The sequence below is a fragment of the Tupaia chinensis genome, unplaced genomic scaffold, assembly GCF_000334495.1.
Source record: "Tupaia chinensis unplaced genomic scaffold, TupChi_1.0 Scaffold000316_1, whole genome shotgun sequence".
Lineage (NCBI taxonomy): Eukaryota > Metazoa > Chordata > Mammalia > Scandentia > Tupaiidae > Tupaia > Tupaia belangeri.
In genome coordinates, this window is record NW_006159809.1 from 4,079,191 (window position 1) to 4,091,910 (window position 12,720).

Genomic DNA, 12,720 nt, shown 5'->3' on the forward strand with positions numbered 1-12,720 from the left:
ACCGTTGCCGGCGTCTCCGGCCAACGCGCGGGAAGCCCGAGGCCCCAACAGGGACCGTAGTGGGGAGCTGCGGCCGAGAGATCGAGATCGAGAGACGGCCCCCTGCTGCCGCGGGGCCAGCTGGGACCAGAACCCGGGACGGTGCGCCCCCGGGAGGAGTCTGGAGGTTCAAGGTGCCTGCTCCTCAGAGAAGGGAGGGCCCACTGGTGGTCCCGAACCCTGTGATGACAGGGCCCTGGGACCACTAGTGGGTTTTCTCTGCGACCCCTCAAGTCCCGCCTCCCTCAACTCCTTGTTCCTCCGCCATCCCTAAACCATCCGCGCCCGCGCATCCTCGCCTCCCTGCTCTAAGCGCTAAGTGGCCCCGTTGCATTCGGGAGTTGTCCCTGCCATGGAAAACTTGGCTGGGCACTGCCTGTGTCCAAAGACAAACTTCTGCCCGGCCCTCTGGCCTGGTAGCTGGGGAGGCTGCATCGCATGTGGCCCCGCTGGGGCGGTTCGTGGGTGCTCCAAATCCCAACAGGAAGGAGAAAAGGAGACAGGATTGCAGTGTGACCGCGTCCCATCGGGAGCGCTTTCTCTCTCCACGTGGGAAGGTCCCGGTTTGCATCTGAGGTCTTCCAGTGAGTGCACTAGCCGGTGGTCCTGCCGGCCTACACTGGTCTGTGCAGCCCAAAGACCCTGCAGGCGAGGTCTCTCCCTCTTTCTGTCTCTTTCATGGAAGAAATAAATAAACTTTTTAAAAATAAATTTATTTATTCAATTTTATTATTATTATTTAATTTGACCAGAGAGAGAGAGAGAGAGAAAGTTGAGAAAGCAAGCCACCAGGCGGGGTCCAGCGCCTTAATCACCACACCACCTGCTGGCCCAACTTCTAAAATTACGATAGGAAAAAAGAGGAAAATAACTTTATTTACTTACTTTATTTTGACCAAGGAAGGATATAGAGAGAGAAGTGAGAAAGCAAGCCGCCAGCTCCAGGACTCGAACTGTAGTGGGCTATGTGGAAGTCCAGTGCCCTTAACCATTATGCCACCTGCCAGCCCCAGATTAATACTTTGTAATTACCTTACTGTATGTCTTCTTAAAAGGGTGGAGAAGCCTATATCTACATGTTGATCTGTCATAGCAATAAATAAAATGACAATTTGTTTTTGAGAAAATTTTGCCAGAGGGTATATGTGCTTGCTGGATAAAGGCAGACGAGAGAGAGAGAGAGCGAGAGAGAGAGAGAGTGAAAGCATCCCCTATGGGGGGCGGTTACACCACAACACCTCCATCTCTCCCTCCTTATGGGATTTTGGGCACCTGTACACATGTGCCTGGCCTGTTTCTCAAACTGCTGGGTCCAGGACTCAAATTGTGCAGTTGGCCGTGTGGGCTAGTACCACAAGGGCCCAGGATGTGAAGGTGCTCCTTCCCCTGAGTGGTAGCACATGAGGAGTCCTGAGCAGTATTGGAGGGAAATAGTACCATCAAATTGTTTCTGTGATTACCTGGGCAGGGAGATCGGAGAGGGGCTAGAATCCGACCCTTCCAAATATCGATACCTGTTGAAAATTCCCCCCAAGCACGAGTCCTCCCGCAGAGCCCCCTGCTGCACTCCCTGCCCTTTGTGCCTGAGTCCCGCGGGCCATGCCCTCAGCTCTGCTCATGGATGGATTCCTAGCAGCAGAGATGGTGTCTGTCCCTTGGGTCTCTGAGTCTTAAAGTGCAAAAGGAACAGGGTTGTATGTGGACCCTCCACAGACTTTGGGGTCAGATGCACCTGGGCTGCAGTCTGGGTGCGGCCACTTTCTAGCTAGCAGGTACTGAGCACATTCAGTCTTCCTGAAGGTTCTCTCATGTTCCGACCAAAGCATGAGGCCTCTGCCCCAGCTGTGCAGCGTCAGAGGGCTCTGCTGTGACCGACCTCCAAGGTGCTCCCATCCGTGCGGGAGGGTCTATGCTGGTGATCAAGGATCACGTGGTGGCCTGCATGGATGGCGCCCCCAGAACTGTGCAGTGCACAGCCTGCTCAGCTGTACAATGGGCCTCTCATAGTGTCGAGGAGGGGCACAACTGAGGGTGCCTAGGAGGTGGAATCCAGCGTTGGCAGGTGTCAGGACGGAGCAAGGCGAATGATGGGGAATTTGGCAGACAGCTGAGAGGTCTGTTCTAGTTGTCTTGAGTTTAAGACTGGCCCTGCTGAATGGCAGCCTTAGCTGTCCAGCAGCCCAAACTCACAAGGGAGGTCAAGGGTAGATGTGATTTTGGACATCACTGGCATTGGGGTCATAGTTCAGGCCAGGTGGCAAAACCGATAGGCTGTGGAGAGGACTTAGTAGATTCTCTAGGGGGCATTGCATTGGAAGGACATGAGCGCACAGAGGGCCCAGCAAGGGGTCAGAAGGTTTCAGGGGCACGGGATTATAATGACTCTTACTGGCCATGTGCCCAGGAGTAGAGAGCTTCCGGGAGCGGGAGGCAGGGGAGGGGGTGAGTCTCCACAGAGTCAAAACTTTGAAGAGATCACTGAGGACAAGGATCCTTGTACCAGAAGACAGCTTATTCTGGAGAAACGAGCACAGGTGAGTGTTGGAAGCTGAAGCCAGGAAGTTGTCCACACCTGCAGACAGGAGGTGATAAGAATGAGAAAGCGCTACTGTGAGTGAGAGTGGAGTCAGGCCGAGGTGGACCGAGCACAGGCGGAGGGGAAGAAGAAGCCAGAGATGGGGAACTGAGGGTGCACGTCCAGAGAAGCCAAGGCTGCAAACCAAAGCTCAGCAGTGGTGGTGGGGCACCCAGGAGCAGGGGTTAGGTGTGTGCAGAACGAAGAGTGAACACACGGGAAATGGCCTGAAGTGCAGGAAGGGAATTGAGCACGCTCACTGGGCCTGGAGTTGGGCTCCCAGTGGAGGAGGAAAGCGGGCCTCGGCTGAGACTCAAGGAGGTCCTGAGACTCCAGGAGGTCCGAGTGGAGACTGGGCCGGAGGGGTCTAGATTGGGCCAAAGATGTTTTTGTCTTTCATGCTTTCTGTGATGTCCTTGTGGCTCTGGAACATGTATGAAATTGTTTTGTGTTGACAATATTTTCAGGGCTTGACCCTCCTACAGGGTGGGAAGTGCCTATTGTTTTCAGAGTACCTGGGAGACAAGAAGGTGGCTAACAGTTCCTCACACGTAAGAAGCCTACAAGAGCACCAGGACACGGGTGATGATCAAGAGTGTAGCTGGGTAGGGTAAGCGGACTCTGACAGAATTGACTCACAATAGGCAGGGAGGGCTATTAAGCAGTCCATTTAAGATGGCCGAACTTCAAGTGCTATGTGAAGCATTAAAAAAATGAATTGTGGGCCCAGCAGTTGGCGTAATGGCTATGTTGCTGGACTCCCATGTAGTCGACCGCGATTCAAGCCCCAGACTTGGTGGCTTAAACTCACATCAGGCGCGTGTTCACACGTGCCCTAGATCCCAAGAGGAGACTGGAGGAGAAGGGATTGATTGCACTGTGGCCATCTCCCCCTGGGGGGTGATTTCTCACTTTCTCTCTGTCTCTCTCTGTCTTTCTGGCAAGCACACGTGCCCTAAAGCAAAAAACCCTCTCCAAAAACATTTTTTTTAAATAATGGAGAACCCCCAAAAAAAAAAAAAAAAAAAAAAAAAAAAAAAGAATTGAGACCAGCAAATAGCATGTTTATGTCGCTGGGCTTCCACGTAGTCAACCACAGTTTGAGTCCCATACCGTGTGGCGTAAAACTCATGCCAGGCACGTGTGCGTGCATGCCTAAAATCCAGAGAGGAGAATGGAGGAGAAGGGATTGTGGTGTGGCCATCTTCCTGTAGGGGTGATTTCTCGCTTTCTGTCTCTTTCTGGTGAATGCACATGCCCTATAGCAAAAATCTCTTAAAAAAATGAATTGCATAAAGACTGGAGTTGGGGACTTGATTTGGCAATGGTTCATGTAAGAGGTCACTGTAGGTCTAAGACCAGCTTTGGACTCACTGGTGATCTAAAGCGTTGAACAGTATGTCAGTAGTAACAGTGATAGGGTTCATTACTGCCGTGGCCCAAATGCCTGGCACTTCTACTTCTGTAGATTCTTTTCAATCGTCATAAAAGTCTCATGTGGAAAGTATCATTAGCCTTTTTATCTTTTCAGACATTTTTGCTTTAGAGTGCATGTGCTCGCCAGAGAGAGAGAGACAGAGACAATAAGAGGGAAAGTAAGAAATCATCCCCCAGAGGGATGGCCACACCTTAGTCCCTTCTTTTCCATTCTCCTCTCAAGATCTTGGGCATGCACACACACATGCCAGGCATTAGTTTCAAGCTACCAGGTCCAGGACTTGAACTGCGGTCTACCATGAGGGAGTCCAGTGAAGTAACTGCTATGCCATCTGCTGACTCGTTAGCCTTTTTTATAGATGAAGAAAATGATACAGGAAGATGAAGTGGCTCATTGGACATCACACTACCAGAAAGAGAAGAAGCCATGTTCCTTCCAGAGCTGCACAACACTAAATTGCTTAAAAAGCAAATAAATTTTGGTGAGCATTTATAAAATGATGAGTCCAGATCATGGGGCTCCTTGGTGTTCCATGCTTGGCTTGGATCAACCAGACCCCACATGGAACAAGATGTTCATTCCTAAAGAACCCAGTAGGAAGAACGAGAACAGGTGAGGACAGACAGAAAGGGGCCTAGTGGTGGAGCATAGGGTCTGAAACTGACACTAGAAAGTTCAGGGAATTAAAGATGTGGGGTGGAGGAAGGTTTACTATGTTTCTTAGCATAAAAAGAAATTCAGTGGGTGGGATTTACATGGAGGCAGAGTTAGAGTAGTTGAATTTACTATTGCAACAAGTTGGGCTCTTAAAGAGTCTGATAATTGCATAAGCATGATTAAATGCTTCTATATCCATACAATAAATACTACACAGTTATTTCAAAAGATGTAGCTCTGTCTGTATCACTGTTATTTAAAAATATAGTATGTGAGACTAGCAGATGGCATAATGGTTATGTTGCTGGACTCCCATGTAGTCAACCATGGTTCGAGTCCTGGACCTGGTAGCTTAAAACTCATGCTGCATACGTGTGCGTGCATGCTCAAAATCCCAAGAGGAGAATGGAGAGAAGGGATCACGGGACTGCGGTGTGCCCATGATCTCTGGGGGCGGGAGGGGGGTGATTTCTCACTTTCTGTCTCTCTGCATCTGTCTCTCCAGCAAGTGTACATGCCCTATAACAAAACTCTCTCTTGAAAAAGGTACAGTACGTGAAAAAGGATGACAACATATTATTGTATTCCATTAAAAAAATACATACAAACATCTCAGGCCAGCTAAGTGGTGTAGTGGTTAAGGTGGTTGAATCCCACACGCTGACTGCAGTTTGAGCCCTGGACCCGGTGGCTTTGGGACATGCTGGGTGTGTTTATGTGTGTGTCTGAAATCCCAAGAGCAGAATGGAAGAGAAGGGGTTGCAGTGTGGCCATCTCCCCGGGGGGTGCGGTGGGGATATGTACTTTCTCACTTGCTGTTTCTCTCTGGCAGATGCTTGTGTCCTATAGCAAATTAAAAACTAAAAATTGCATATAAACATCTGGTCATATTGACACACTCGGCAAATGTTTGCAACTGAAATGTGGTTCTCTCATGGTGGGATTTCAGATCATTTTTATGAAGTTCTAATGATTTTTCCATATTTAACATGGCATTTATATCGGAAGAAGAAATGAAAGTGTATTTATAGCTACCCAATACTGAGATCGGTCCCTGTGGAAGCAGGAAGGATCCCACCCTCCCCTCAGGCCCTGGAAATGAGGCCAAGACTGTGATTGGGGAGGGGACAGAACTAGGTCTCTTTCAACTCCGAAGAGGAAAGCAGCCCGTTACCAGACAGTGTGACCCCACTTTGGAAAACACAACTCTGTGCCAGGATCCCTGGCCAAGTACGTGCCAAGGCATTTCCAGAGGATTCCTTTTCAAGCGAAACAAAATGGAATGAAAACCCCAAGCCTCGTGCTGTGATGAGCTTGCCTGTCTAGTGACCTAGTGCGTGTGGGGTGTTGCTCAAGTCTTCACTGACCACCGTGTTGGCTGTCTCAGACACTGGCTCGTCGGATGTTTCCAGCAGGAAGAAGGTGGAGGGGATGGCTTTCTCGCTCTTGCACTCTTCTCTCTTCTCCCTCCTCAGTTCAGAGTTCCCTTTTCCAGAGCAGTCACCACTAGATATGGCGATGTGACTAAAGACGACAGCTCCAGGCTTGGAACCCTAAGGGGAGCCTCCTCTGCCCCAAGGACGGGGCACCCAGGGCTCCATGTGAGCCCCTCCCTGCTACCCTTTGTGTTCGTGCCCTCAGATCCAAGCGGGACTCAACGATCCTTTAGCATACGTAACATCAGAAGTAGCCGTTGTAATGGGATGGGGCATCTCCAAGTTGAAGGAAAAGGGGAACAATGAAAGAGAGAGAAGCATAGATGAGAAAAAAGCCATCCCTACTCTTCTCTGGGCATAAAGCCCAGCTTTAACAGTTGACAGCCTATCCAGGCGGCAGGAGGGACAAGGACAGGTCCTGTCCCCGCTGTTCAGGAGAGCTTCGTTTGTGCGTCTACAGCATACGGTGGACGGGTGAGGTTACGGTTATGGGCTACGGTAAACATCCCAACTGATTCCTGGTTCAAGGGGGAAAAAAAGGACTCACACTGAATTTGAGTGCAAAAAATAAATATAAAATTTATTAAAACACCCACAATATTTTAAAGATACCAGGAGTAATACAGCTCACAAACCCAGTCGTTTGTGTAAATTATAATAAAATACAAATCAAAAAAGGATACATACTTGCAATTTCTAGGCACCCTAAATTAAATTTACTGAAACACTGGGGGAGAAGGGAGAGCCAGGAGGGGGTAGCTCAGGAGGCAAACCAATAAAGTGGGAGGAAGAAATATTAACAAAAAAGGTAAAAATTATACAAAATAAAATTATCGGCATAAATTTACTGTACTAAGAATATCTACAGTTTAATAATACACATCCTATTGCCTTGAGACATTGCAAAAATCTACCATTCATCCATCAACCCCAGATAAACTTCATTTCAAGTAGCCACAGTTTACAAAGTCAAGACGGAATATTCAAGTATGGTTGTTAAGTTCACCTCCATTGGAAGCCAAGTAACCAAACAGGAATCCAAACAGATAAGAAACAAAACACATCAAAAAGCTTCTAGATTAAGTCTAACGTATTGATATGCCACTACACGACCTGCCCTTGTTTCTTGAATTAGAACGCACGAAAAAGAAAGGACATCACTCCTGTTTTTCTCCCCCCCGTTTCCCCTCGAAAGAAAAAAAATAGCGATTGGAACCAAGAAAATTTGGATGCTCAGATGTGCCAATTAGTATTCTAATTTCAATCCCCATGGGAAGAGTGACGAGTTACCCCTGAAGGATGGGTAGTCAAAATGAGAAGAGAGAGCAAACGATACCACTACAAAAAGCATCCCTGATATCAGAATAGAAGCAAAGGTAGGCCAGATCACTCGCTGATTTGGGGGCAAAAAAGACACTTCAGACCTTGCGTGTCGGCGCTGCAGTCTCTGCTCAGGGGAGAAGCCTGCGGCTCTGGGGCAGGGCCGGAGCACCCGCAGGCCGCGCGCGGGCGGGGACGGTATGACCTACGCTGGAGTGTGCACCTCACCAAGTTCATGGTCCAGGGTATGCTGAAGCGGGCCACGGACGACAGATGCAGCCGGCTAGTACACCTAGGTCTGGAGGGAGTCGTTCCAGCGGACAGCAACGACGGAGAAAGCTCAGTGAGATGGGCCTAGGAGATTCACACTGGACTCGAAAGCACAACTGAGAGAACTGGATCAAGTCAACGCGCTCCTTCCTTGAGGCATTCTGCCATGTGAACTGCTGAGGAATGAACAACAAAGTGACCCCAGATTCAAGGCAAGCCCGTCACTGGACGACCTGCGATGATCAGACCCTCGTGGAATCTACTTTACTGAAGTTGTCACAATGTCCTGTTTCTGAGGTATTTAAAACAACTATTGTGACAGTGGATGACACAAAATGGAGCTTCCTGTTGAGTTTTGAAAACACCAGCTTCTGTGGACCCAAGACAAAATTGAGAATAGCACCAACTAAAAAGCGGCCTCAGTGGCATCGCGCGAGCCAAGCAGCTTCCTTTCATCTGAACATGAGGGGTCCCCGATGAGAGGCAGAAGCGACTCTGGGCAAAGACCACGAGGAGCAAAGGAATGAGCCCCTTGACCCCCACGGTCCCGGTGGTGAGGCCAGGCAGGAAGGAGAACCATCCGGCCCCCCCGCCCCCACGCTCCTCGGACTCCCAGAGCCGTCTGCTTAGCACCCTGGGCTGCAGGAGAACGACGTGTGTCCCTGGCTGTGAGAGTGTCTGCATGCTAGAAGAGACAGGAGTCCCCGACTCCTTTCCTCAGAACACCCAAGCACCCTGCACTCTTTCTCATGAGGCCTGAGAAGTCAAGTGTGAAACCGAAGCACCCGCCAAGCCAGGCCAGGCCCGCTCCTGCCGAGCTCGGGAGCCAGGCCTTGGTGACTTGCCGTTCTGTGTGTGGCCACCGAGGGAAGAACAACCGAACCGAACCGAACCGAACCGAACCGAACCAAACGAAACCCCTGCTCGGAGCAGATGACGGCACGGTGAACAGAGGTCTGAGAGGACAGCACCAAGAGAGGGGAGGGGAAAGCCGACAGACGGAGCCCACCTTGTTTTTGGTTGGTTGTGGTTTCAGAACGTGGATAGCACCTCAGCAAGACAGGGTCAGGGACAGTCACATTAAACACCATAGCACCATGTTGTTTAGACTATTTCAATTCATAAAAATGCTTCCTAGTCCATAAAACACACTTCAGTAACAAAAGGAAAGAGAGATTGGTTGAGGCACGTCAGGGATATCATCTCGTTTTCCACCAGCTTTGCCTTGGTTTCAGATCTTGAGGCGGTTAAACTTCAAGAAGAAAAGTCTGGCTGGGTTTCTCTCCACGAAACCAGGGTACCCTCTACTCATCGTCACCCACCCTCGCATCGACTGCTGTCTGATTCTAAGCAATTAAGCTCTGCTACTTCTTTCCTCGCTTGAGCACTTAAGAAATCCCTTGCTCTGCAAACCACTGTCTCCCAAAGAGGCTGGTGGAAAGGCCAAAGAGGGCGCAGGGCACGATCGCTTCCCACGCACACCATCATCCTGGTGAAAAGGCAAAGCAGTCCCCAGGAAGCCAGAGTGTGGAAAGCTTCGGCCCTGCTGAAAACCAGACCCAACCACAAAAACCAAAAACCCCCAAATCCATGCAACGCCTTCCACCACGATTTCCAATGGTCAGTTGACGGTTTCTTGAGCTAGCACCAGTTATTTTGTGAGAACCTGCTGTAAAGCGATTTTTGTTTTACAAATCTCTTAGCACAGAACCTTGCAAGTTCCCTCGCACGCAACAGGCAGGGAAAACAAAGCAAAGCGAAAGAGGAAGCGAATGTTCGCACTGCATGCGGATGGTGTCCGTGGACAGGGCACAGTGGGGAGATGACTCTAAGACGCCATCGTTCTCCGTTGCTGTAACATCACTCTTTAAAACTTGGTCATGCTGTTAGGTTCTTTAGTTGAATGGCTTTATTTTTCTTCTCATGATAAAAACGTCTGTTAATCATCTTTAGGACTTAAAAAATGATAGCGCCAGTAAAAAATAAAAATTTGACTTTTTCTCTTTAAGAAACCTTCAGCAGCAAGGGGGGGATATAGAGCTGTGCATAGTTACTTTTTAAATATACGTCTAAAGCATGCTAATTTCAATGACTGAGATTTGAGGTAGGTTATACATGTAGTGTGTAAAAATCAGCATGGGCTTCGCACGGCAACAGCACCACCTAACTCTGCAAACGCCACCTGGAGGGGAACGGGATGTCCAATGGAGACCGCCTCTTGACTCGCCTCCCCGCAGCCCGTTTCCTAGTCTTGAATGTGTGAATCTAGGCCGTGTGGGCTGGGGGGGGGGGCAGACATCGCATGCCTTTCGCTTGTACTGGTTTCTCCTTGCATCTAATGGCTTTGCTACCAAAGGGTGATGAGGGCAAGAGTATACTGAACACACATCAGGAAGATTCACACATGCCACTATCCGAATCACCTGGTTACACTCAGGACCTTCCAAACCAACAGCCAGCCTGGGGCTCCCACGGGTCACACAGACGGTCACATTCTCCAAATGTTTCGTAAAATATCGTATTTCTTGCTTAAGATCATTTAAAATGAAGTTTTCAAGGCACCCCCGCATCTACCTAAGCACGGAGTCAAATGAGACCTGCATAAAAGTACTGATGCGATAAGCAAAATAGCATTTAAAGGACCCAACTTTCCCTCAAAACTAGAAAATTAGCATGCTCATTAAAGACTCTGCTTCCTTTAGCTTGTCGCCCTGAAGGTCAGAGGTTTTCCTATAAATGTGAGTTCTGAATAATTCTAAATCCTGATAAGCTCTTGGGTATTTATTTCAAAAGCAATAATATTTCATTTTTGTCCTGTAAAATAAATGCAACTTTACAGACTATGGTAAAAGTGGAGGATAGACAAAGCACGTTAAATATTCAGCTACTATTTACAATTTCTCCCACAATTACATGTTAAAACATACTTTTTTTTTTTCAAGTTGCTGTTTAAATCTAGGCAAAAGTGCTTAAAAAAATCTTTCACTATTTACAGTTAAAACCAGACCACATAAACGCTCAGGACATCTCGCGGCGACTCTCCGCCAGTGCTTCCCAACGGTTACAGTAAACACCCAGCCGGGCGGCTCTCAGCTCTTAACAAGGCACCTGGAAGCTCAGGGACTTGCCTTCAGCATCGCCATCTGATTGTTAAACTCGTTTAAGACCCACATCTGAATCAGATTGCTCAACAAATCGCTGATGTTTATCTCAGGGCTTGGTTGTCACTCTGTGTGGCCACACCCCTCTGTGTGTCCGGACAGCCCCCCCACCCCATTCAGCACACGCATCCACACGGGTAGCTTGGTTTCATTTCTGCTAACACCACAGGGAAAACACACACTCGCAAGTCTGACTTGCTTCCACCTGTCAGGCCCAACCTCTCTCAAAAATGTCACAAAATGAAGCACCACATTCTCATTTCGAAGAACTGAACTGATGCACCAGAATTGTACAATGGGTGTGTTCAAGTGGGTGGAAGGGGACAAGGGAAAGGAGGAAATGATCCCAGGGAGTAATGGCACCAATTAGGGAGGAAAATCATAGCAACCTGCTGAAAATGTTTGACTCTTGCGCTTTAGAACTGTGAAGTGTAGACCCGCCCCCACGGGCTAGCACGGAGGGAGTGGGCTCAGGTGTGAGGCTTGCACCATTGTCCAATGTGGAAATCCAGGAATAAGGACAGATGTGTTCACTACTGTTACACTGGTCTGCTGAGCTCCCGCAGGAAGTGACCTGCCCAAGAGTCAAGAAGGTCCCAGCACCCGACTACAGCACCAGGCTCCGCACAGCGCCAAGCACAGAGCTACGCTGGCTTTTCACAGCTTGGGTTCAACTTCTTGTTTTTAAAGATACAGTAGCCCTTTTCGGTATCAGCTTAGACTTTGGGGCATTTACAAAAAATTGCCACCAAGACAAATTCCTTCAGCCCAGTATTCATTGGTTTGTCAACGCGGTGGAAACGGCTCCTGAGAGCCTTCCACTCCAGCCCCATTGTGAGGTGCTGCCTAGCGAACCATGACATCATGTGACTCGATAAATAAGGGACAGAGAGGATTCAGTGTGGAGACTAGCAAGCTTGAAGCTGTCTACTTCCAACCTGGTTTCAAGGGAAATCTATGCCAGCATCTCCGGGGCCTGGCCTGTGCGCATCTGCCCCTCCATTCCCAAGCCAATGACTGAGAGGGGCCCCCCGGTGTTCTACAGATTCTCCCATCCTGCTGGAGGACAGAGGCTGTCCTGAGGGCGCCCTTCCCCAGGGGAAGGTGTGTCTGTGGGAGGGATGGCCTGGGCGGCTACCCGCACTGGGCTTGAGAGGGGCAGCGGGCTGAGCCTGGTGGCCCTGGAGGCGGGGCTGCTGGGCCCAGCACGCCTGGGCAGGACAGCCCTGCTGGCTGATCCTTTGCTGCAGATCCTTTCCCATTACTATTGTCGCTTTAAAAAAATCCAATAAATACACATTTTAAATGGAATTTAAAACTACGCCTTTGTGAAAGGACACTATAAACTTTCTTTCCATTATTGTGATATACAAGGATAGAGTTTTAAAAACGAAGCGAAAATAAAAGCCCCCCAAACCAGGGGAGAAAAAAAAAAACAAAAACGTGGAGATATAAATATTAAGATCACGGAAAAAAATCACCCGACAGCCGTAGTTTCTTCTTCAAAGTGCTGGGGAAGTGGGGAAGGGAGGGGCGGGTCAGTTCTGAAGATTGGACCATAAATACATATATATGATATGCATATCCACATATGTATATATAGATAAAAAGACTGCTGCACCCCCAACCCGCCCCCAGGTGTGAGGGCAAAAGCACCACAGAGGCAGCTCGGGCCGGGCCCGACGCTGAGGTACGCTGACTCCCGGGCACCTAGATCCAGCGGCTGTAGGGACCAGTGACCTTCGTGTAGGCGTAGGAGGACACGGTGACCGCCGAGTCCGTAGGCACGGCCAGCGCCTCGCCGGCGCGCGCGGCCCCCTTCCT

At 49.3% G+C, this 12,720-nt stretch overlaps 1 protein-coding gene across 1 annotated transcript in view; it reads right to left on the bottom strand.

The window, feature by feature from the left end:
- Nucleotides 1-7,577: 7,577 nt before the first annotated feature.
- TET3 (tet methylcytosine dioxygenase 3) overlaps nucleotides 7,578-12,720 on the bottom strand; it is a gene marked incomplete in the record, with an annotated part of 133,071 nt that continues 127,928 nt past the window's right edge. The window contains 1 exon segment of the mRNA XM_027772956.1: nucleotides 7,578-12,693. Within this exon segment, the coding sequence (XP_027628757.1) occupies nucleotides 12,607-12,693 (87 nt within the window).